Source organism: Talpa europaea (assembly GCF_964194135.1).
Source record: "Talpa europaea genome assembly, chromosome: X".
Taxonomy (NCBI): Eukaryota; Metazoa; Chordata; class Mammalia; order Eulipotyphla; family Talpidae; genus Talpa; species Talpa europaea.
In genome coordinates this window covers 81,188,601-81,213,954 of record NC_140081.1, presented here as the reverse complement: position 1 = coordinate 81,213,954, position 25,354 = coordinate 81,188,601, and the positions used below count along the sequence as shown (strand labels likewise).

Sequence of the window (25,354 nt, the reverse complement as noted above, 5' to 3'; positions counted from 1 at the left end):
CACTTGATACTCCCCACCCCCTCACACTCAAGCATTGTTGACTGAGGAGCCTGTGGAAAGCCTGCCACCCAGCCCACTCCCTGCTCCCCTCCCTGACAACACACAACATACCTTTGTCTCTTCTGAGATGGTGCTCATGTGCTTGGTCTTGCATTTTCGTTTTCCTGATGGCTTTTCTGAATTTTCAAGGCAGGCTGGCTCCTCCAAGTTATTTGGGAGGAAACCATTTGGTGAATCTGAGATCCCCTGGGCTTTGTTGGGCAATGGAAGGTTCCTGTTCCTGAGGCGGTGCTCTGAACTTTGGGAGGAAGCCTTCTGCTTACGGGCCTTTAAATCTGAAGGTAAGAAACAGAAAAGGATGGGTGTCAGGGAATGGAACACAGGAAAGCAAAGCCTTCCTCTAAGATGAATCAGAGGACTCTGAGGCTTCAAATCTCAGTACAAAGTTAGGGACTATCAGCTACCAGTATCTAGTGTGGTGCTGACTCTTCCACTGAATGCTTCTGGAATGGACTCTGTACTTCAACGTCAAAGTCCCACCTCGAAAAGTAGGCAACACCTCCCAGCCCTGCCAGCAGGGGGCAGCTCAGGTAGCTGTCCCCAGTTGAGGGTAATTTTAAAAACATTTCCCCACACCCCAGAGCAAATCAGAATTTTCTTTTCCGCTTCCTCCCCCTCCCCGTGCCCCCCCGCCCCACATCTTTGTCTCTTTCTTCATACCAATATGCAAACAAATTTAGTAGCTCTGCTGAAGTGAAGCATGAAGTATACTGGGGTGGGGAGTGAATGGTAGAAGGCATCATTCATACCCTGAGCTCCACCCATCTAACTGCCCTATTGGTCACTCTCCAAGTACACCAAGTTCAAAGCCACAGAGACTCCCTGAAGCCAAAAGGTACCATGGGCCCTACTTAGCTGGTGGGCCATGGCAGAAACCTGCTGCTTTCCCTAATTGGAAATCAAGTCACTGGTGTCACTGGAACACAATGGGCAACATCTCTGATTCTAGACACAGCTCACTGAACAAAATGCACTCTAATTTCGAAAAAGATTTGCTGGGAACGCCATTACCAAGAGCCTTATCCCACAGGGTCAGTCCTAAACCCCACATGTAGGGGGGAATAGATTGTGTTTGCCCATATCTCTTAATGTAGTGTTACATGGCCACTGCTGTGTGATTGACTGCAGGTGAGTGATAATCCCCATCTCAATTTCCATCTCTGTCAAATATAATACACATCACAGGACTGGTACGAGATTGTAATGAGTTAAATAGGCAACGTGCACTTATTTAAGTGCAAACTCTTTAGGTAGGACCACGCCCATGTGTTCTTTATCTCCCCCACAGTACTGACCGTGATGCCCAGCATGTAGCAAAAGATCAATATATCTGTGAAGTGAATAGGTGTGGCCTCAGTTTCTCCAATTTGCAAAGCGAGGGGTTGGGCAAGAGCCAGGAGTTCTTACTTTGCCTCCCCCTGACCTTGACATGTGCACCCATGTGTGACATCGCTAGGGGCAGATCAGAGTGGGAACCATCATCACAGTATGAAGAACAGGCTGTCAGTGAGGCACAGCATTTATAAGGTCACCTGTCTTAACACCCCTTTTCCCAACTAGCTGCAACCCACTAGTGGGTCTCCATACATGTCAAAGACCTGCTGTGTTAGATGGCTTCTAATGGTGCTTCCAAGCCAGGGATTCTAAACCAGGGGTGTCTTAACACCCCTTTTCCCAACTAGCTGCAACCCACTAGTGGGTCTCCATACATGTCAAAGACCTGCTGTGTTAGATGGCTTCTAATGGTGCTTCCAAGCCAGGGATTCTAAACCAGGGATTTTGCTATAACAAGTTTGGGCTGCGCCAAAAGAGGAAGGGACAGAACTGTGCCTGAAAGGACCTCAGTAAACATAGGAAAACTGTATTACAGCATCTGATGTCACAGGAAATGCAGCAGCCCCCCAACTAGTTCACTCAAGGTAGGGCAGGTTCTGGAGTGTATTCGACTGGCGAAGCAGGAGCTCCAGAGTAACACGAAGGGAACAGAGAGTGGAGGCGTATGGTGAGAGTGGTGGTGTTCTTCCTGTCTCCTCTGCAGGTCAAGAAGGGAGATTCCCAAGTCCAGGCGAAAAGGATTCCCAAGGTTCAGACAGGAGTAAGGTGACCTGTCTAGTCTGGCCTTTTCCTGATTCTCTGATATTGATCTGAGAGGCAGTATGAGGATCTGACAGTAGGTGAAGGTACAGCTCTTCAGAAGGCCAAATGTCTTACCACCCCTTCCTCTCAGCTAGCCCCAACCCACTAGTGGACTGGGATAACTGGAGGGGCCACAGCTTTCTGGGAAGAGAGATGTTTGCCAGGCAATTCCTTCAGGAGGATACCATCAAATCTGGAGGAAGATGACCAGATCATGTGCCAGAGCCAACAATACCCTTACACACAGCATGGGAGGAGAATGACTTACTTTCCAATGACTGGAACTCATATAGGATGTCTTGTTAAGTGGTGTTCTCCATGCTCCTGGAGGCGTTTGAGCAAAGGCTAGCTAGCTGCTTGTCAAGAGTGCTTTTGAGATTTCTGCAAAAGGTAGAAAGCTGGACCACAGCAACCTTGAAGGTCTTTCTGGTTACCAAAGCTGTTAAGTTCCATTAAGAAGTTTCCAAGCTTTAAGGGAACCAGCTCTCATTAGAGAAGACTGGATGATACAAAAGCTCCTCCTTGTCCTAACACAAAGTGGCTAAAGCCAACATTTTGACAACTCATTCCTGAACAATCCATTATGGCGCTGGCAGAAAAAAGGGGACATTATCCCCGCATTCTCACATAGTTGATGGAAACTAGCTCAATTACTCTCTACAGTGTAGGGACAGGTATCATAGATATCTCTCTTTAAACAGAAATGAGGTTTAGCCTTCTTTGCATTCTAGCAAACCCGATAGCTATAACCCACTCAGTATTTGCTAATTCCGTTCTCACTAACGAGACTGCAAATAGGTATTGGCAGCTCAGGATGAATCCATCATAGAAGAAAATCAATTGTTGCTTCAAGGACAGAGGTCAGAGAAAGAGATCGAGGGGCAGAGGTGTTCTTATGGAACCCAGAGGTGTGTTTTTTGCTCATCTAGAAATCCACTCTAGGAATGAGGCTGAGCAATACTTAGCGGAACATACCGATATTTGCCTCTGTAACGGTCTGTGCCTCCATGATTACATTTTATAGCATCTGATGTAGCCAAAGAAAGCCTGGTTTTTCCTTTGGGCTGCCTGCTTTTCCAACTCAGGTCCAATAAAAACGATGCCACCTTGGGTCACCTCAAAGCTTCACTCCACCGCTTAGAACCTTTGTGACTTTAACCAAGAAAGCAAAGTTGTGCCCGCTTCTATTCCAAGTTCTTCTGTTGGGCTGAGGAAACCATTGTACTTCTTTTTAGTTTAGGGGCTGGAGGCATCCCAGGAAAGTCAGCCAATGCCCTCTTTCTTCTTGAACCCAAGATTCTAGGAGAAAGAACCCAACTGCCCAAAAGGCCCGACTCCCTCAAGCCAACCAGAAAACTTGCTGGAATCGATTTGTCCCAAGCCAAGGATGTCACTGTGGCCATGCCCACAAGTTCAGACTTTTATATAAGAAATTGGAGGGTTCAGGCCTTCATGTCCTCAGCTCACCTGTCGTCAGTCCGAACTCATTCAATCTCAACCCCAGGCCAAAACCTTGGGACTAGAGATGAGTGACCCCCTCTGGCAGCTGGAGCTCATAGCACAAGGTTTCTATGGGTTCAGAGGCTGGCGTGGAGAAGGCAAGATGCCCGAGGGTCCCCAGAAGCCAAAGTCACTGTGGTTTGGGACAGGTGACAGCAGCTCACTGGGGCAGCAGCCCCCTGGCCGGCCTTACCTGCTCTCCCTTTCCGCCGCTGTTCTTCCTCTTGCTCGGTCAGGTACTCTCCAGTCTGGTATTTTCGGCTCTTCTGCCGTCTCCGTTTCTTCCTCTTCATCAAGCCTTCCTCTTCATCTTCCTCCTCCTCTTCATTGGTGTCCCACATTTGCCGGGCAGCCTCTGTTCTCCAGGGCATTTCTCGGGCTCGCCACAGGTGCCTGCGGCCCTGGCTCAGCAGACTCTTGTCCTGGGCATGGTGACTGCGATATTGGGTGTCCCGTTGGGTCTTTCTCACCTTTCGACGCTTAGCTGGGGTGGGAGTTACCTCCTCTTCCTCCTCTGTAGGGAAGACTTCCTGGCTTCCCATGTCACTGTCTGCCATACCAGCAAAGGAGCTACAGATGCTTCCTGTGGATGGGATGTACAGAGGTCGGTCAGGTACCTCTTCAAAGGACAAAAAGTATGGTGTGGAAGCAATGCCCTGGATTAGGAGTTTGAAGGTCTGGGTTCAAGTTCAGGCTGTGCCAGCTATTTGCTGTACACTCTGGGAAAGTTCCTTCACTTTTGTTTCCTCGTCTGTAATACTGAGATACTGTTGTCTGCCTTACTAACCTCACAGGACTTGTTGGAGGCTCGAATTAGGTCATTTGCCCATGAGCACTTACAGAGTCCAACATATCACACAACTGTCATGCATCAGAACCTCACAACCTTCCTCATCCACGTTGTTGTGCCAACTTAATTCATTCCACAGACTGACTTAGTGCTTGCGAGGTGCTAAGAATTGTGTGAGGGGCAGGAGAAGGTCACAGGTCCTTGCCCTTTAGAAAATCAGGGTTTAGCAGAGGGCAAGGGAGGACAGATTGACATGGCGCGCCCCCACCCCTGATCACTGCATAGCAAAACAAATCCTGCTGACAGCCACCCTGGATAAGCCAAATCATCACAGCAGAAGTCTCAGGAGAAGCGAAGCAAGAAGTCCCTTTCCAGTGACAATGCCCGGGTAGTGAGGCCCCAGGCGCCTCAGCAGGCTCCTTCCCTTCCACTGCCCCACCTTCTATTGAGTGGCCAAGAGTCCAGGGATGGAGCTTTCTCCCTGGCACCTTTCCCACCCCATTGCAGCTGCTCTTGACTGCTGGGCAGGCTCTTCCGCTTCCTTTCCCCACCACCCCAGGATGACAGATGGCACCTTTCCTGCCCTCCTCGGCCACCCTACCAAGAAGCCATTTTCCCCGCCACTCCTTCATTCAACTCTGCTAACGACAGAAGTCCAGGCCTAAATTGGCCAGTTAGCACTAGAGGAAAGTTGACATCTTCCTTGGAAGGAGCTTTGAGGTGTCACCATCTTTGTCCCAATGCCTGGTTATTAATTTGACAGTCTCCAAACCCAAACAAGGTCAGAAAAATAAAGAAATGGTTCGAGGCAGAGTGGCCCTTGACCAAAGCTTCCAGTCATTTAGACCACTTAAAGAGAGTCAAATAGCCAGTAAACCTTCCATTATACAGACCAGGCAGGGAACAAAGTGTTCTGGTTAATCTAATAGTGTGGTTAACACAGAATCACCATAGAGATCACACAGGGATCACCAATTTCCAGAGAATCAAATACAATACAATGTGTTTAACACTAACATGGTACTGGCCATAATGTAATCACTCTTCGATGATTCAAAGGACATTTGAGAATTTTTTGAGGCCTCTAGGCCATCATTACAAGCCCCAAATACCACAGTGTATTCCATGTGCTGAGGGGCCAGTTAACAGGATGTCAGGTAACTGAGTTTACACGGTGCCCTGCTTCCCCCTTCTAGCCACTCCGCATGGTAATCTGGGTAAACTGGGGCAGCGATCTCCAGCACTACATATCAACATGGAGGCTACCAGACAACAGTGGTGGTTGGAAAGTACTATCCGCTTTCAGAGAGTGGCGGCTGACCAATACACATTCTGGGGACCACATGTGATTCTGTCAGCTCTGATTCTGTCTAATTTTTTTTTTCAGGAACTAGGGTACAGGCCAGAGGTGTGGGGGGTGGGACGATTCACCAGAGACAGAGTGGGGAACAGAACAGGCAGATTGATCGAAATACACTGCTGAGGGGAACAGTGGTCAAGTCAGGAGAGGTCTGCTGCACCATGTGGGTAGCTCCCTGGCTGGGGATTGAACTCGCTGCAGAGGCTGCGGATAGCTTCATAAGTTGCGTCTTAATCCCTCCCCACCAGGGAGGCCCCTGATTCTGTCTAATTTTGATGACACTTGTCACATATGGTCCATGCCTGAGATTGGCCCCAATAATCATGAAATGCCACAGCTTTGAGAAGAACTAGTTTTCCTAAGTGATGTAGCCCTTTCTTCTTTCCACCTGCCCCAACAAGAGGTGTCAAATCCCTGCTCTGAAAAGTTAAGCAAATAGTTCTAAAATCCTGGGCACTGTCCCCTCTGCCCTGCCCAGGCTCTCTTGTGTCTGCAAGGAGCTGAGCATCTTGACACAGTGAATCAAATTCCCAAATCTCCACTTGTACCAAAGGCAAAAGAGCTCAAGCAGATTTCTACCTCTCTTTGCAGAGAAGTGCCAAGATGGGCCACGGCCTCAAACTGACTCACCAGACTGGCTGCGTGTCCTGGTGCTCAGAACCACAGGGATGAAGTCCCGGAAACTGCTCTTTGCTTTCTTTTCCAAGGAACCTAGAATGATGTGTGGTTTCATGCAGAAGGGAGAAACATCACAATCAGAGTCTAAGCCCAGAAAGCCCACCTGTTGAGACTCAGGTGGAAAAATCAAGGCAGGGATTATGTTTTTCCTGGGTTACATTCATTAGTGCCCCTGTGTTGCGATCACCTGTGTCTTAGTAAGGAGGGTAGGGGGTGTCAAAAACTGGGTGGTGGGCTATTTTTGCTGACTCCAAAAATGGCAGTGCACAGAATCGATCTGCCAGTGTGCCAGAAAGTAGAAGGCTGGCTGCTTGTGTGACCGTGAGGCTGAGGCACCTCCACAAAGTTATAAATGAGCTGGAGCAGGGCAGGTTGCCAGAGAAGGGAAACCTCAATGAGCCTTAGAGAACTGAGTAAGGCAGGAAAATGGGAGCAGAGAGCAGTGAACAGAGGGAAACTGCTATGTAAGAACAGATTTCAGAGGCAGGTCATGCTGGACAGGCAAGGCCATGAACACAGACTACTGTGGGCAGGAATACTGGAGGTGTTCTCACTGATGGGGGTGCTGAGGAACTATTAGTGGCAGAGCATAAAGGTTGAGGACACACCTCCCCACCCCAAACATCCTGTGTATCCCTAAATAAAAATAAGGGTTTAGGATTTCTCTAAACCCTTCCAGTCGGCAAGTTAGCTTTTTATTTTTAACTTTTCATAATGGAGTTTTTAAATATACCCAAAGGAAGAGAAAAGTGTAATGAACCTCCATTCTGCTGTTTTTGTCTCAGTACTCATTAAACCTGCTTCTTTTCTGGGCCTAGACCCATTGCAGGGTGACAGATGGGCTACTCTGTTACAGGACTGACTTTTGTCCTGTAAAAACCACCTCCTTCTGCCTTCAGAACCTGCCTTATTCTGGCCACCAGTGAGAGCAGAATAAGCCTCTACTCCCATCCCCCTGGCCTTTCTCAGAAGTGTCAATACGCTCTTCTTTCCACATTGAGGGAGTCTCACTTTTCTGGCCAGTCTCAGAGCCCCTACCCCCTGAGTTGCCACAAGGATCCCTGGGAAGACCAACCCAGAGGGCCAGGATCTATGGGGCCTACCTTCCTCGTGGCCATCGGCTCGTTTTCCTGGAGACTGGGACTCTGGCTTTGTTGGCTTCCGGTGCTTGTGCTTTACCCTGACTCCATTGTGCTCTTTTCCTGAATCTGAAGCCCCCCTGGGGCTTTTCTTGGTGGGTTCCTGGGGGTCACTAGGCAACTTCCGGCACTGTGGAGAGGTAGAAAGAGTTAGATCTGAAATATCTTTTGCTTCTTGAGAAAGGTTTCCTAATGTCCTAAAGACATGGGCCCCATTCTGCCACACGAATATGAGCTGCCCGGGGTGGGGGACTGGGCAGAAGAGGCTGCATGCTGCCTTTCACAGTGAGTTACACAGACTTTTTTTTTTCCCAACTGAATACAGTGCCCTAGCTAATCCCCACAGATGTCTACACCCCATCGTTTTAAACAGGTTTACAGAGTTTGTATTCACAAGTAAACACCCAAAGTCACTTTAAAAGGTGCAAAGTCAGGGCCCATACTCCATATTCAAACACTAGTAGAGAGATGAGCAGAAAACAAAAATGCCTCTTCTGCAAGTTGGGAGACTACATTGTTCAAATAACTTTTCTGTGAATGGTACTGACACCAACAACTGAAAATAATTCTCAATGTGGGACAATTCAAGAAAAATGGTCTATTTTCATGTGTAAATTAATACCAGAAAATAGACTCAACTAAGGCAAGAAAAGCCTGACAGTAATCCCTCAAACTTCCCATACTTAAGAAAGACACAGAAAAGGCCCAGGCATCATTAAAAACGTGACTTTATACTGGAGTCGTAGTTTCAACTTTTCGAGATGCTCTCCTCCCTATTATTTGATTTTATCTTCCAACAACCCTGAGAAGTGAAGCTAATATCATCCTCAATGAACAGATGAGGAAACTGAGGCTTTGTCCAAGGCAACACACAGGAGTAGCTTTCACTTCCAATGGCTCAGCGGTTACCACTTGCCAGGCAAACCTGCAAGTTAGTCATTTGTACCTGCAGGGAGAAAATGGCCAAGCTGGGACTAAGACCCAGGGCCCCCGGCTCCCTCGTGGTCCTCTCCACACCAGCTCCCATACCTCTCCTTCCCTACTTGCATCCTCCACTGTTTTTTTGCTCAGCCCCATTCACACCTATTGTTTGGCACAGCAGATGGACAGGCACAACTGTTGTGTTTACACATGGAAAGGATACCCTAAGCCTAACAGTCACATTCTCACAAATTCTGAGGTCTCGCTATGCCACTAAACAAGAAAAAGGGCAAGGCAGTATCCTGGGAGTACAGAATAAGCAAAACATTTTAACAATGAAAGCAGGCCCCAAGAAGAAAGGAAGAGTTGCTTTGTCCCTAAGCAGACCCACATACCACCTTCTAGGTTATCACTGTCTAGCTCCAGCTCAGGGAATGACAGATATTGATACATTTTTAGGAGTGGGGAGGGGGGTTGTCTTCGTTCTCTAGGGATGGGAAGTTACCATTCCTCATCCAATACCAAAGATTGCTACTATCTGACGAGCATCTTATTCAGCAGAGGGCTGAGCTGAAAATTCAAGTTCTGTTCTCCCCTCTGCTTGTTGCCAATTCCTGCAAACCAAAGGGTTAGGAGACTGAACTGGGGAGGAAAGAGGAAAATGAGGAATCGCTGCTTAAAATCTGACCTTCAAGTATGGCCAGAGAAAAACTATTTTAATAAAGTCAGGGGGAATAAAGTTAAATGCACATAAATTTGAATATATGCTATTTATTTCTGAATATCATTTTTAGCAGGCTCTTTCAAGCATAGATCATTAACTTTTACTTCCTAAGATAGACAAAAACAAGTAAAACTGAACATCTAGAAGGGATTTCTGTCTGTATCTTCTGCAAGAGCAGCACTGGGAGTAAAAATATGTTGCACAGGCCAACTTGGGCAAAAAAGTTGAGAGGACTGGGGGACCACATAAGATGAGTGTTACAGTTAACAGTTTTGAAAGGTTTTCCAAAGAATTTTACAAAAGATGAAAAGACAATAAAATACACCCAGCACCAAATGTAGCAGAACTCTCTCTCTTTGCTGATGATTCAGGATTCCATGAGGCTTTGGGGCAGGTGGTGGCAGAGACAGGAGACCATTCTGAGTCTTAGCCATGCCCTGAAAGGGGCTGTTCAGTTTTTTGTTTGGTGCCTTTTTTTTTTTTTTTTAAGCAGCCTCAGAGCTCAAGAGCACACAGCAAGAGTGGCAGAATGGCCAGGCATTGAAGTTCATTTGTGAAATTGGCATTACTGGAGATGTTCCTGTTGGTAGAGCTTTCCCTACCTCACCAGTATAAACCCAGAGCAAACCTTGGGGTTGCTCTGAATTAAATCCTGATCATAGTTTGCTTATCAATGGTTTCTTTCTCAAGAAAATGGGACATGAGGGAAAAAAACTTGAGTTATTTGCCCTCCTGGAAAATGGGCATTTACTAAATCATTACAGGTATTCCTGAAAGGCAGCTTCAAGATGCCTGTTGCTGTGTCTTTATTCTCTGTCCTCTGCATCTGTCAGTGGACCCAGTGAACTGTTCATCTGATATAGGAAGGGGCAGTGCCTGCCTGGTCTCAAGTCATCTGCAAGACAAAAGCTCCATGATAGCAAGGAGCATGTCTATTTTGTTGGTAATACTAACAAGAATAGTAACAGCCACTAATGCTTTTATTTTTTTAAGGGATACAATTTTTTTTTAAGATTTATTTATTTATTTATACAAGCACTGGGTACAGTCAGAAGCGCGGGAGGGTAAGAGAATTCACCAGGGCCAGAGTGGGGAGCAGAACAGGCAAAAGGACTGAAGCACACTGCTGAGGGGAGCAGCGGGCAGCAGGAGAGGTCTGCGCGCCACGTGGGACCCTCCACCGGTGGCAGGGGAGCAGCCGGGGATTGGACCAGCGCTGCAGAGGCTGCAAGCAGCTTCACAACCCAGCGCTCAACCGCTGCGCCACCGGGGAGGCCCAACAGCCACTAATACTTATTGATATACCATACAATTCATTTATTTACATGTATAACTGAATTGTTTTTGGTATAGTCAGAGTTGTGTAACTGTCAGGACTATCAAGTTCCAGAACTTTTTCATCACCCCTAAATAGAAACCCCATACCCATTAAGCAGTCACTCCCCAAGGCCCGATCCCCTCCAGCCTTGGGCAACCACTTCTCTATTTTCTGTCTCTATCAATTTGCCTGCTATGGACATTTTCCATCATCGCCTCATTTTGTCTTTACAATAAGTCTTATGAGCAGGTACCATTACTGTCTCACTCTACAGATGATGAAACTGAGGGCCAGAGAGATTAAGTAACTTGGCAGATATCACAGTTAGGAAGAGATAAGGTTAGAATTCAAACTCAGGCACGGGCCTAGCTGCAGAGAACACACTCCTCAGCAGACACCTGTGCCTCCCTCCTGAAGATGTATTATCACTGTCTGTGAGGGACAGGCATGTAGCAGCCACTCAAAAACATTTGCTAAAGGTTCAGTGAAACAGCTATATATAAGGAGAGTACAAGATAGTGTGACATAGCTGAAGAACATGGACTTTGGAGTCAATGACTCTGGGGTTGGAGTTCTAGCTCTATTTAGTAGTTAAGTAACTTTGGACAAGTTACCCACTTAGTCTCTGTGTCCTTCATTTTCTAATTTGTAAATTAGGTGTAACAGTCACCTCATAGGGTTACTGTAAGAATTAAATTACAGGCCTCCCCGGTGGCGCAGCGGTTGAGCGCTGGGTTGCGAAGCTGCCTGCAGCCTCTGTAATGCCGGTTCGATCCCCAGCTGCTCCCCGGCCACTGGAGGAGGGTCCCACATGGCGCGCAGACCTCTCCTGCCGCCCGCTGCTCCCTTCAGCAGTGTACTTCGGTCCTTCTGCCTGCTCTGCTCCCCGCTCTGGCTCTGGTGAATTCTCTCACCCTCCCGCGCTTCTGACTGTACCCAGTGCTTGTATAAATAAATAAAAATGAATCTTTAAAAAAAAGAATTAAATTAGATAAGGTATGTAGAAAGCACTTGGTAGGAGTCCAGCAAATGGTAACAACCATAATGACATGAACTTTCATTATTATTATTTTCTCTAAAGATGCATTTCATTTATTTATGCATACAAAAACTGGGGTCTAGGCCGGAGGTGCGGGGTGAGAGGATTCACCAGAGCAAAACAGGCAGATCTACTGAAATACACTCCTGAGGGGAGCAGTGGGCGAGACAGGAGAGGTCTGCGGCACCATGTGGGTCAGCTCCCTGGCTAGGGATCAAACTCATGCCACAGTGGCTGGTGATGTCTTGATAGCACTGAGACTTTAACCCCTGTACCATCAGGGAGGCCCCAACATTATTATTCTTAAATGTAGTTACATGAGCAAATGCTGTATATATATATTCTCCACCATGACTTATTTTCCTACTTGGCATGTCTCTGCAGAGGAGGTTGTGATGTTGTTGAGAAAACCCACTCAAACTCTATCCCTGGGGTTCTGAATCTAGAGTCCATGGGTGAGCTCTGGTGGACCCATGAACTCTTAAAACTATTGATAAAATTCTGAGGTCATGTTTCTGGGGACAAGATCTATAGTTCTCATCAGCTTCTCAAAGCACTACAGGGTCCAAAAAAAGACTAAGAGCTTCTGCCACAAATTCATGGTGCTCTCGCTAGGAATCTGTTCGTTAGTATATATCACCATCCAATTGGAAGGCTTAATATACTTCAAATTGCTTCATGTTTTGAGTAAGTCCTAGCCCTCAACTGCTTCAAGAATCTACTTGGCCTCCAGATTCCCTCTGGGTTCAAGTCAACCATGCTTGGGGCCCACTATTTTTGCCTGGAACCCTGCTATCATCCCAAGCCTATGATGCCCAGAATAAAATGCCTATCTGCCTTGCACAACAAACTCCCAGTGGGTCAAAGCCCAATATCCTAAGAATTAGGGGGTAAGAAATGGCAGATGAGCCCAGAAGCCAAATTGGTTCTGATGTCATAAAAGTCCAAACAAATCCTGAGTAGACTCCCCCAGTGGCCCAGTGGCATAGAGAATGACCCTGTCAAAGGCCCCTGTTGTCCCTGGGTCCCAAAGTCTCAAGGTCAAAGGTCATCTTATTAAAGGAAAGGGAAAATGGTTATGTAGGGAAGGATTTGTTAGCTGATTTCCTTCACCAATACATCCTTCTTTCCAACCTCTCTGGGACAATGTCTTCCCTGACCTCAGGGACCAAATCAGTTCCCACACCAGCCTCCCCCACCACCCAATGTTAAAATAACATCTATGGAGAAGGTGACCCAGCAAGGGGACAGCAGGTTGTTATTCACTTTTCATAGGCCTTCCAATCTGTTCAGTTCACAGAAGCTACTTAGAATAGTGCCACAGGGAAAGGCGAGGTTGCTATCTGCAGGACATAGCAGACCACCAGATGTCGGCCCTGCCCTAAATCTCAGTCCAGCACTCACCTTGGGTCCATGGGAACTCCGGGCTATGACCTTGGCTTGTGGCTGCTGCTCCTCACCTTCCTTCTCTTTGCCACACTTCATTTTCTTGGGCGGCAGAGATTCGGTCACCCCATCGGTCACCACCGAGTCTGGCTGCCACTTGTTCTTGCAAGCAAAGACACCTACACTTTCCTGTTTCACACGAGCCTGCCCAGTCTTATTCCGAACTTCAGCTGGGCCCCTCTGGGGAGAGCCTGGGAGGCCGTCGGCCCGGAAGCAGGTGGCTAAATTGAAGACCACATCACCATCCACCTTCTCCGTTTTCACCCGCCCCAGGTCCACCTGGTTTCCAAGCTGTGAAAGGTCTGTGCTGGAGCCCCTCCTGCTGCTCGGGACCACATCCAAGATAAGTTCCTTGGGGCGGCTGTCATGAGGTAGCAAAGGCAGCTCGGGTATCTTGCGCAGGTTTTGGGGGGTGGCCAGGACCAGCTCATGGGACATGTAGGTGGCCAGCACTTGATTCTTAGGCTTTGTGTCTCCTGCCAGCTTCAGGCCACAGGCTCCCTGGGAAGCTTCCATCTTAGGACTGCTGTCAGGACAGAGGTGGCTCTCTGATTCCTCAGGCCCCTGATTCACCCTTATGTCCCCACTGCTAGGCTGAACAGACAGTGCCAAGGTCCCTGTCTGAGGGCTGAGAGTCAGGAGGACAGGATTGACTTGTTCTTCGTAAGGCTTGGCAGCAATTCGACAAGTTTTGTTCTTTGTACCAGTGTCCTGTTCTGGAGCAAAAGGGCCCCCAGGTCGTGGCTGCCCCTCAGGAAGCCCATGCATCGCTTCACTGGGGCCAAGAGATGGCACACCAGAAAACTCAGAAACAGCGCTGGTGGGCCTGACAGGCACCCCCTGACTGGGGGTGAGCTGGCCGGCACTGGAAATGCCAATGGAAAACAGAGACGCTTGGTGGTACGGTGACCAGCCAACAGGCAGGACCTGGGTGCTGGTGGGTTTCCCGTTAACTGAACACCGCGGGTAAATGTTTGCAGGTCCAGCAGGCTTCCACAGAGAGAGCTCCTTGGTTTGGCACCCTGGAAGCCCAGGGGCAATGCGGGCTGGGGTGTAACGTTTGACTGTGCTTGGCTGTCCCTCAGTCCCAGCTTGACTACCCTTCTTGCCACAGGGAGCCCCGGTGCCCTTGGGCTCTCCTTGATCAATGATGGAGATGGGTTCCTGCTTGGGAAGATGGCGGGGGTCTCGGTTGAGCCCCAGGTTAGGGTCTTTGTTCAGCAGCAGGGATGCAGGCACTGGGTTGGCCACTCCCACATAGGTGCCAGGAATGGTGCTGATCAGCGCAGTTGAGTTCTTGACCCAGGTGCTCGGGTCCCCGTTCCTCACGATCTCTGGAAAGATGACGAAGGGTGAGGAAGTAGAGCCCAGACAAGAAGTGACATTGCTGCCAGCTGCCTGGGTTGTGCGCTGAGACCTGGATAAGACTGTGGAAAGGAGGGCCTTGCTGCTGGTGTGCACAGGGGTCAACACGGGCATGGGGGGTGTCTTGCGCTGGTTTGGCAATGGAAGCTTCTGACGATTGGACTTGGAGGAGAGGTCCAGGGGCATCTCACTGCACTCAGGTGGAGAGGCCATCTCTCGCTCCAGTTGGGGAGGCGACTTAAGGGGAGAGAAGGTAACGGAAGTCCCTTCAGTTTGCTGCTCGGCACTGCCTGGCATCTTGGCGGGGTGCGGTGGGGCTGAGCTCACGCTGGGCGCTGGCAGCAAAGGCTGTGGAGTTGGAAGTGCCTTGGCAGAAGCAGTGGAGAGGGAAGTATCTGTCAAAGGCCCGGGGACCCCATCAGGGGCAGGCTGGGTGCTGGTGCTGCCAGATGGGGATGCACAGGGGAGCCTGTTTACCTCTAGAGAGACCAACTTAGAATCTGAAGTCAGAGGCCGGGCCACAGAAAATGCATATGGGTAAGACCGTAGCTCTGGGGAGGCCAGAACTCCAGGAAGACACCTGTCCTGTAGGTAGGATGGCAGGACAGGGAGAGTAAGAGTGGAGGAGACCCCTAGGGTAGTTGGCAGTGTGGCCACACTGAGTGGCTGTCCACAGCTCGGAGGTGGGATATAAACCAGCGGCTGGCTCGGGGTTAGTACTGTCCCTGGCTGAAAGGACAGGGGGACTTTTTGCATAGCTGGTGCCTGAGCTGCAGGAAAACACACTCGACTCAAACTAAAGGAGGCTGGGATGGGTGCAGAGGTGGGGATGGCAGTTGGCGTGGCAGCCGGCATGGGCGTGGGGGCTGGAGTAAAGATGGGGGCTGGGGTGGGTGCAGGCACCGGCGTAGGAGCAAAGGCTGGGATGAGGGTGGGGGTAGAAGGCGGGCCAGAGGATGGAGTTGGGGTGGGCATTGGCACAGCTGGAGGGGCAGGAGCTGCTGGAGGCGTGGATGCTGGCATGGGAGCCAGAACTGGAGTAGGAACAGGCGCAAGGACCAGGGTTGGAGCTGAAGGGGGCACAGGAGCCTGAATCAGAGCCAAGGGAGGAGCTGAAACAGGCACTGAGAGTGGGGCAGGAGCCGGAGCTGACAAGGGAACGGGGCCTGAGGGTGGAGCAGAAGCTGGCACGGGTACCAGGACTGAGGCTGAAACTGAAAGGGGGGTCGAATCAGAAATGAGTGTGGGCACTGAGGGTGGCGCCTGGGCCAGAGTCGGAACTGGTGCTAAGGGAGGAGAAGGAGCTGGGGCAGAAGTGGCAACCTGGACAGGAACTAACCCGGAATGGGGCACCGGGGCTGGGACAGACAGGGGAACCTGGAATGGATCCGGAACAGATGGGGGGACTGAGGCCGAACCGGGAGCAGGGGGACAGACGGGAGCTGGGAGCGGACTGAAGTTAGTGGTAACCAGAGGCAGGCTTCCCTCCACGGGGACTCCTGTTCCCAGAGTTGCCAAAATGAAAGTATTCTTCTCCCCAACACTGTGTCGAGAGTCCAAAGCCTTTACCCCAGCTGGAGAGCAGTCCACCTGTTTGCTCATTTGCGTGCTGAGGGGAGTCCAGGAGCCGTCGGCCCTGCCGTTGCCGGCCTCAGTGCTGTCAGGAGCAGGAACCTGGAGCCCGTCTCCTGGGCTGCTCAGTGGCACCAAGATGCCCTCAGCCTCTGCCCCATTCCCAGCATAGTCCATTTGTGACTGGGGGTCGTCAGGCTTGTCTTCTGACTTGTGCCCAAGTTTTTCTGTTGCACTGCCATCTGGGTCTGCCCCCCGGGCATTGCTGCCACTCCCAACTGCTGTGAGCTCCACCTGCAACGACAGAGCAGTGTGCCCGTCTTTACTAGCTCTCTGTGGATGGTGCAAGTGTCCCGAGGCCCCAGAGTGGCAACTGTGGGTCCTCTTTGCAACTCGACCACCCAGGTTTTGGCAAAAAGCAGCTGGCCAATTTCTGTCCCACCTACAGCAACTCCTGGGAACTATCCTGTGCCTTTCTGTCCCCATTCTTGGGGTATCAGGCCAGGGTACACTGCCCAGGCAGCTTAGTTCCACGCTTTGGTGGGCAACATATGACTCCACATACGTTACCTTGGAAAAACTGCTGCTGACACAAAACTCCTGAGATCCAAAGTGCTGGCAGTCACCTGTCGTGGACTCTTCATCAGAAAGAGGTGCTCTTCTAGTATGGGAGACACAACCAGGAAAGAACATTAAGCCTAGTCTTTGAGCCACCACCACCTTCCTCCAAAGGAAGGGTGCCGTCTACCTGGGTGCCCAGTAAACCTTCCTGTCTCCCTTCCTTTGGTGGTTTGAGAGAAATCAAAAGGAACTGGGGTGTCTAAGTCACAAACTAGAACCTCCATGCCCGGCTTTGAAAGTTCCTGACACAGTTCTTCTCTGTGAGCCATTTATCCTGTATCCTTGGGTTCCCACCAGGAGTGTGCAGGACACCCCAGCACCTTTGCCCTGTCCCCATAGCATACCCATCAAGGGGACCATCCAGGAGGTACCAGGCATTGCCAAAAGGGGAGAGGTGATTCACCAAGACCTCAAAAGGCACGTCAAGGGTTTTTTTCCTTAAATGCAATCTTATTTTAAGATTTTATTTTATTTTAAGGGAGGTTGGCTACAGGTACCATACGGGTAATCCTGTCCTAAAATAGATAAACACCTCCACTGTGCTTCATGCTCTTGACTTGAATCATCACCTGTATACACAATGGGCTGGCCTAGAGCAGGTACACAGTATACACTTATTAACACCTTGTCATGATTCCAGGCCCAGGGCCCTGGGTACAGAGGGGTACTTCAAAGGCTTGTCTTCTTGCCCTCCAGGGTACCTTTTTCCTTTTTCTGGTGTACCACTGGGTTCCATTCAGCATCCTCTCTCCTAGCTTTCCACCCTTGCCTGCATCCCATCCCTTGCCATCTCCCCCACTCACCCCTTAGCCTCCCAGCACCACCATGTTCTCTCCTGTCCTCAAAGCCACAAACCCTAAATTCAAGTTGATATATCATATAGGGAAGGGCTTAAGGCCAGAAAGCTGAATTCCAAAGGAGAAAGACTAAACGGCAGTCTTCCCTACCTGCTCCAGAATTCTCCAGATTTTGGGTAGGAATCTTAGAAAGCAGTACATCCTAGACCTCCCCCCCTCCCAAAACAGAAAGAAAAAAGCAACAGGTAAGATTGGAAGGGTGATGTTTAAGAGAAGATAGACACCCAGTGGCAGTTTTCTATTTTGAGTACAGAAAGACGGTACCACTCTCTACCCCAGGGAAGACACCAAGGGACGGGAGCCATGGTGTGAGTAGCCAAGGGAAAGCTCTGGGCTCAAGACTAAAGCTCCAGCAGGCGGGCAGCGGTTCCCAGGGGGGAAGCACAGGACTGATCTGTGTCCATGTGGGGAGATGGCCTCTCTTTGAGTTTGCCACCCTTCTCCGGAACCTCACCTGAGCTCTACAACAGCCCCTGCAGAAGTCGGTCAAGCACACCAGTCACCCTAGACAAAGGGCAATCAGTGTACCTGCAGACAACCCCCACAAGGATGGGGAGGGTCATGCTAACTCCCTCCTACTGAAACAGGGCACCTTCAGTGGACCCCAAAATTGCACCTGGGGCAAGAGAAAGAAAAAAAGGCAAGATCCTCTCCCCATCTTTTCAGAGTTCCAGAGGGGCTGAGGAGGAAAGGCTCGTTTCCTTTAAAAGGCAGCTAGGCTGGTAAAAGTGGGAGGGTCTCACTGCTAGAAATGACTGTTGGTGACAAACAGAAATGATGTTAGGGATAGACAAGGGCTGCAGACACAGTCGAGGGGTCAGAAAGGAGGGCCTGAGGGAAAGGGAAAACATACTTTGACATCAATTCCTGAGAGACCAGAAAAGCAAGACCTATAGCCAGCCTTGGGCCAGAGGAGTAGCGTGTTCCAACTAGACTTGCCAGGGATGGTTTTAGAGGGAGGATGATGCTGAGGGGGAACAAGCAGCAGCATCCCCCTTTGCCAGCCCCACATGATGAACCACAGAGGGAAGACACTATTTATTTACACATTGTTACCTCCTGACCATACAAAAAGTCAGTAGCACACTGGATCCCACTTGCTGGGCTCCCACCCCACACACAATCACCTTGTAAGCAGAAACCCTGCTCTGGAAGGCAGCCACTAGACAACAACTGGCCCAGAGACACCAGGCAGCAGCAATAGTGGAATCACAGCAGTCCGGGCTACTCTTGTCGTCCCCACGCCTGAGTGCCAGCCCCCGAGGTGCTGGGAAAAGCCAGGCAGCCATTTTCTTCAGATCCTCTGAAGAGAGGGGTGTGCAAAGCTAAGCAAACATTAAATTGCTCCATTGAGGGAAGATATTGGGACAGGAATAGCTTGCAGAGGAGAGGTGCACAAGGAAAGCTGGGTCAACCCAGCAAGGTTAGGAGGGGATAGAATGGTGGGAAGGATGAAACAGGGGTCAAAACAGGCTTCAATCAGGACTGAAAAATCACTGCTGCTGTTTCTTCCCAAAAGAGATGACCCTGGACTATTATGCACAAGCTTTTGTTGAACTTAAACCAGAAATGGCCATAACCTTTCAGGGCCGTTTTCCTAATTGTTAAGGATTAGTACCACTGTCAAACTGGACTTTGCCAGTTCCTGTTAGATCCTGAGTACATGTCATGCATCAGACTCCCTGTCTTCACCCACTGCTGACTTTCCCTGCCTCTAGCCCCACCATACCCTAAGACTATTTTCGTTCCAGCCAGAGCCTTCCACAAACACACCATGTGGGATATACCAACCCTCAAGCTCCTACAAATCCCTCAAGCTCAAATGTCACTGCCTCTGAGAAGCCTCCCCGATTTCCCCAGGAAATTTGTCATTCTTGCATCTAAACTCCCAAGGACCCATACATGTCATTCTATGGCACTCACCACTAATGTCCCATGACTACTGGTTTGCTCTACTGGTTTGGGCTTAATACACATGTATTGAGTAAATGAATGAATGGGTACAAGAGAGGGAAGCAAGCAAGAAAACAGAGATTTAGCTATAAGTTAGACTAGAGTCAGACACCTGGGGCCAGCAAAAAGTCCCTTCTCTTTGTTCCTGCAATTCCCAACTGCAGCTAAGGAAGTGGCGCGGGCTGCTCAAATATAACTTTAGGAGTTAACCCCCAGGTACTGCTTTATACCCGAAATTTCTAAGTTCTACAAGTTGAAATGGGCTGAGTAAGATGGCTTTTAAATAAGGTGAGATTACATTTTGGAAATCAGTTGTAGCGCAGCCTGGACTTAGCAGAAAGGCAACAATAAAGGGTAGATGAGATCAGAAGTGACAATGCTTAAAAGGTCATCTTGACCGCTAGGCATATTTGGTAATTTAACGTCCCAAGGAAGGTCCATAAAGAGGGAAAATCAGGTTCCAGGCCCATTTCCTGTTCCGTTCTCAGTAGGGATTTAGAATGCACAGTGAACTAACGTAACTTGACCACTGCTTTTTTTGAAGGCTATAGTCCAGATCTCTAGTTGCCAATGAATCCTTAAACAAATCAGCACCACCACCCTGCCTTCCCCAGATAGTCTCTTACTAATTATCTAAAGACATACCTCAGATGCAAGGGAAAATGCCTTATTCTTATGCAGCTTCTGAGAAGAATTTTATCTTATTTTCCTTGGTCTTGACTTTTACATTCTAAAATTAAATTCCTTTTAAGTCCATCTCTAACTCATTGCTCAGTATAGAGAACATTAAGCTATCAGGTGCTAATGGCTTAAAAAAAGAAAAAGGTCTATTCTAACCTGAAGCTCCAACAAGCACACACTTCTCCGGTTAGAAATAAAGAAAAAAGTAGGTAAATATAAGGATATTCATTCTTCTTCTCTTCAAAATTATCAACTCTCCCCCACATACAAACACATGCATGCATGCATGCATGCACAACACACACACACGAACACACGTCTAAGATTTACCCAAAGAAATACAAGATCTTGAGTCATAGGAAAAGCCATAGTGTTCTGTGTTCTAGGTGACTGATCTAATGCATGTGGAATTAAGCATTCGATGGGTTGAAACAACAGCTAACCACCAGCAAGCACTGGGGAGTCACGCCTGCTCTAAAAATGGAAGAGACATTGCAACCATCACACACAGCAATTTAGCCAAGGGTTATGACAGTCAAATATAAAATTTGTAGGTCATTTTGAGTGCCCTTCATATGGGGCATGACCAGGAAATGGCATAGCTTGGTCAACCAAATATTTTGGTGAACAGAAAATTAAAAACACACAGATCATGCAGGCATCACCAACTCTCCATTTCATATCAAAACGACATTAAGCAATTTGATCTTCCTCTGATAGTTCTTAAGAATCTCACTGAGAATCTTCATCAGTCTCATGAGGCAGGAAAGAGCTGATCACCAGAATACCCACTAACAGTTCCCAGTATAAAACTAAATGATAAAACTGCCTTTCTTCCAGGCTTAGATCAAGGACCAAAAATATCTTACACTTATCCTTGAGCGCCAAACTTGAATGCAGCAAATTAAAACTGCCATTGCCTGAGCTTCCCCTTACTCCATAATCTGACAGATCTTAATAAAAGGACAAAAACTAGTTGGCAAAAGGTCATCTGTTGGCCTCACTTTCACCTAAACAGGGACAGCATGGCAGAGCCGGCCATTCGCACAGCTCCTAGCCCCATCCCATCTCAGGAAAATGAGAACCAACCAAGAGCCTCCTCCCTCCCCAGGGGCACTCCCCAGGCCAGGCTGCAACCAGCCCTGTGATGAGCAGGACCCACTCACTGGAAGCCTGCCATTGCCTACTTCCTGGCTCCTCACCTCTCCTCGTTGATGCCACACATGCGAATCCGGTCAGAACTGGCCCAGTCGTGCACGCCGCTGTAGCGTGGTGCTGTAGAGATCATGACAGCCACTCACCACCAGATAGGACCTGCTGTGGCCACTCCCCCTGGGGAAAAAGAACCCCCAAAATCAAAACTTGTAACAGGGACATCTGTTTTAACCACCTTTACACAGAAATATTTAAATAAAGGTAATTATAGCACCAAAATGTAAAAGCAGTCTCTCTCACAAGCCAGCCTGCTAGAGAAATCAAGGTCCAAAATGGGGGTGAGGGAGCACCCGCTTTCCAGGAATCCATAGGCTTCGGGATAGAGAGGAAGACGCTGTTAATCACCTAGAGTGATTTTTAAATTATCTTAAAGACAGATATGCTTGAGTGTTCGAGGAAATTCAATCTATTCCAGACAAATGAGATGACAGTATATTTTTCTACACACATTTAGCCCAACCAACTACAATTAGAGGGTCATTCCCATATGTGAAGTGTGCTGAAGGACTTCTGGGGATCTTTTTCTCGTCAGGTCTCTAATCCATGGGTACTAAAGTATCTGAGTGATGGAGCCAATTTAAGTTCTCCAGAGGACACACTTTCTTTATAAGTTCTTCAAAAATACTGTATTCTGATTTCAAGTTGGGTGCTATAGAGATATAATGCATATATCAAACCTGGTTTAAAGCTCCCTTCAAATCAGACACTATACTCCTTACACCACTGGCTATAAACTAGCAAACATAAAACAATGTTCCATCAAGAACTATGTTTCTGTTCTTGTCCCTTCCTATCAAGTCTGTCATCCCCATGATCTAACACTCCCTTCACCAGCCAAAGTCCAGCTCTCACTGTTAACAACCCCTGAACAGTCAATTCATCCTCTGGAGAAAATGAAGCATCAAGAAAAAGAAGTTTTTCCAATGAGCTTGCCTTGAGACCCTTAAACTCTTGGCTTAACTTATTAGTTAACCTCAAAGCTCAACTGACTGGATCCTACAGTAATCAGAATGTTATGCTGTTCTCCAATTTCCGAAGAAGTCAGTCACATAAGATAGTCAGATCAGGTATTTGCTTCATTTATCCTTTATATAACTTGAAAAGATTGTCCATATTCAATGCAGTATCACTTATTCATTCAACAGATGTCTACTGAACTCCTACTACGTCCCAGCACTGTTTAAGTGCTGGGAATTCAACAAGACCCCAAACCCCTGCCTTCATGGAGCTTACATCCTAAAGGGATGAGACAGATGATAAACATGTTAAATAATTCTATTATAGTAGTTAGATGGCAGTATAACACAGGCTGAAGGACATGGGGGTGTGGGTGGGCAGAGTGGATTACAATTTGAAATTGGGGGAACAGGGTAGGCCTTGCTGAGAAGGAGACAACTAAACAACCTTCAGGAAGCAAAGGGGTAAGCAGAGAGAACATCCTGTGCAAAGGCCCTAAGGCAGGAGCCTGTGAAGATCACAGAATAACCAGGGGGCCACTGGTTGGTTCAGCAAAGCAAGCAAGGGAGAGGAGAGCAGCACCCCCGCCCCCATGTTGTCTTCTTGGTTCTCACCCTATTACCCTACCTCCACAGCATAGGATACTGCTGCCTGGTACCTTTATGCCCGCCCCTCCCCTGGCTTTCCTGAGCAGGGGCCTGCTGGCTTCTTGGGGGGGTCCTTCTCTCCCTCCACCCATCCCACAAACCTGGTCCTTATCTTGCTCAGTCTCTCCTCACCTCTGCCACCCTCTCCCACGTTGCCCCCTTCTGTCCCTCTTTCTCTTTCTCTCTCGCTCTTCCCCTTCCCTCTCTCTTTCCTATTTCTCTCTATTCTTCCTCTTAACTTCCCTCATCCCCCTAACTTTTCTCCCACCCGTCTCCCTCATCCCCCCTCCTTCACCCCTCATCTCTGTCTCCCTCTGCAAAGTCCCTGCTCTCCAATGTACTCCCCTTCCCAATTTCCTTGCTCCATTCCTCACCCCCCTTTAGTTCTCCTTCCAATTCTCCCTCAGGCTCCACTCTCGCTCTTCCTTTTCTCCAGGCCCCGCCTCCTCCTGCCCTCCATACTTTGTCCTAATGCCTCAGTCTTAAGTTTCCCTCACTCATCCTTCTGTCTGTCTGTCGCTTTGCCCTCCTGTCTCTCTAGCTCAGCCCGGCTCTTACCACACCCCACCTCTCTCCTTCTGAACGTATGTATCAGCCCTGCCCCTCCTCTGTCAGCTGAGTTCCCGCTGTCTGAACTCACCCGTTCCTACACTGACAACTCCCAAATCTGTACCTCTAGCCCTGACCTCTCTTTTCAGACCAGAATTTCCAGCTGCCAGCATCTTGCTGTTAATTGCATGTCCACTGTGCCCCTTCAACTCCCTGTGTCTCAAACTGAAATCATTATCAGGTCCCATAAACCTGCTCTCCATCTCCCTGTCCTCCCCCCGGCAGGTTTCCTATCTTAGTTAACAGCACTACTAATTCCTAGTCTGGAAATGTCAGCCTTGACATATTCAACTCCTATACCTGCGCTGCCCACATCCAACCAGGAGTCAAGACTTAATGGCTCCATCTCCATTCTCACTCTCTCTACCCCTCTTCCCACTATCCTGGTGTGAACCCTCATCATCTCTCACCCAGAATATGACAATAGCCTCTTAACCGGTCCCTCTGCTTCTAATCTCTTGATTCTACAATCAATTCGTCTTCCAAATCACCAGCTCGATCATGTCACCCCTCTCCCTCTTCAACAGCTTTCAATAGTTTTCCTTGGTCTTCAGAAGCAAGCCCACATTCCCTGCACAGCATTCGGGGACCTCCATGACCAGGCCTCAAATCTCCTTTCTGGTCTCCTCTTCTGCCACATACTGCCATTTCTCTGCCACTCTTGCCATCACACCTGACCCTCCCATGAACAGACGGTCCAGTTTGGGGACTTAGCTGTTTCCTTACCTTGAGATGGCCTCTCCTGTGTCCCCTCTTCTTCTGTTACCCCTCAAAGCTTGAACAGCATTATATTATCCCTCCAGTCCCAGCCCCTAGGCAATTAACCTCACCTTCTCAAATGGTTCATCCCTACCTCTCCCACAGCACTGGTTCTCATTCCCCACTGCAGTGTGCTTAGTTAGGGGCGGGGCATGTCTGTCTCCTCCACCAGACAATCAGCTACTTAAGGTAAGAAATACTGTCTTTTTGTCTGAGGTTCCTCTGTAATATCTTACGTATAGTAAGTACTCAGTAAATGGGTGTTATATGGAACTAAAATGTAGATGAGAATTGAGGTGATGACCTTTGAGAAATTACAAGAAGCAAAATCAACAACAACAACAACAAAGTATTCGCCACACTTATTTACAATAGAAAAAAATGTGGTACTTGAATGAAAAACTATGCACTATCTATAGCACATACATCGGTGTTGCCTGACTCCAATCCGGTACATGGCCTTTTAAGCTACTGTATACCTCTGTAAGTTTGTAGGAAACTGGTTAATATACAAACTCTGTCTTGTCCCTTAAAGTTTGGACTGACTTCCCTCTCCACTATGGAAAAATTAGTTTTGTCTCCATTTGCAATTCAATTCCTTCACTCTACATAGAACCAGCTACAATATCTGTCTGGTTCCCCTGTTAATTAATGAATAAAATTTTAACACACTTTCATTTTTATATCTGTACGAAAGTCATGATTTTACCTTTTCCTGAAAACTACCCTTGACTATACTAAGACAGTTCACCAAGACCCCATTCTCTGCACATGCAGATTAGTCAGGTTTTGATTCTGAGAACATATTAGAATATCCTAGTTAAAGAAGCAACAGCACAGCCTACTGGGTGATGCACCCGGTACTTTTTTGCATCCTTTCTCTCTACGAAGTACCTGAAGATTCAGGAACCGGAAGGGCCCTTTGCCATAAGATGAAGTTCAATATAAAGTACAAGTTTTTTAGTTGCTACCTGAATATTTGTAAGCAACAGATAGAAGCCAGTCTC

At 48.4% G+C, this 25,354-nt stretch overlaps 1 protein-coding gene across 2 annotated transcripts in view; it reads right to left on the bottom strand.

The window, feature by feature from the left end:
• BCORL1 (BCL6 corepressor like 1) overlaps window positions 1-21,448 on the bottom strand; it is a gene marked incomplete at both ends in the record, with an annotated part of 41,065 nt that extends 19,617 nt beyond the window's left edge. For both annotated transcript variants that reach the window (XM_084258447.1, XM_084258448.1), the window contains 7 exons: window positions 112-335; window positions 3,890-4,279; window positions 6,477-6,557; window positions 7,628-7,793; window positions 13,070-16,342; window positions 16,619-16,709; window positions 21,363-21,448. In XM_084258447.1, coding sequence (XP_084114573.1) covers window positions 112-335; window positions 3,890-4,279; window positions 6,477-6,557; window positions 7,628-7,793; window positions 13,070-16,342; window positions 16,619-16,709; window positions 21,363-21,448 — 4,311 coding nt within the window. The remainder of the gene's footprint in view (window positions 1-111; window positions 336-3,889; window positions 4,280-6,476; window positions 6,558-7,627; window positions 7,794-13,069; window positions 16,343-16,618; window positions 16,710-21,362) is intronic.
• Window positions 21,449-25,354: the final 3,906 nt, after the last annotated feature.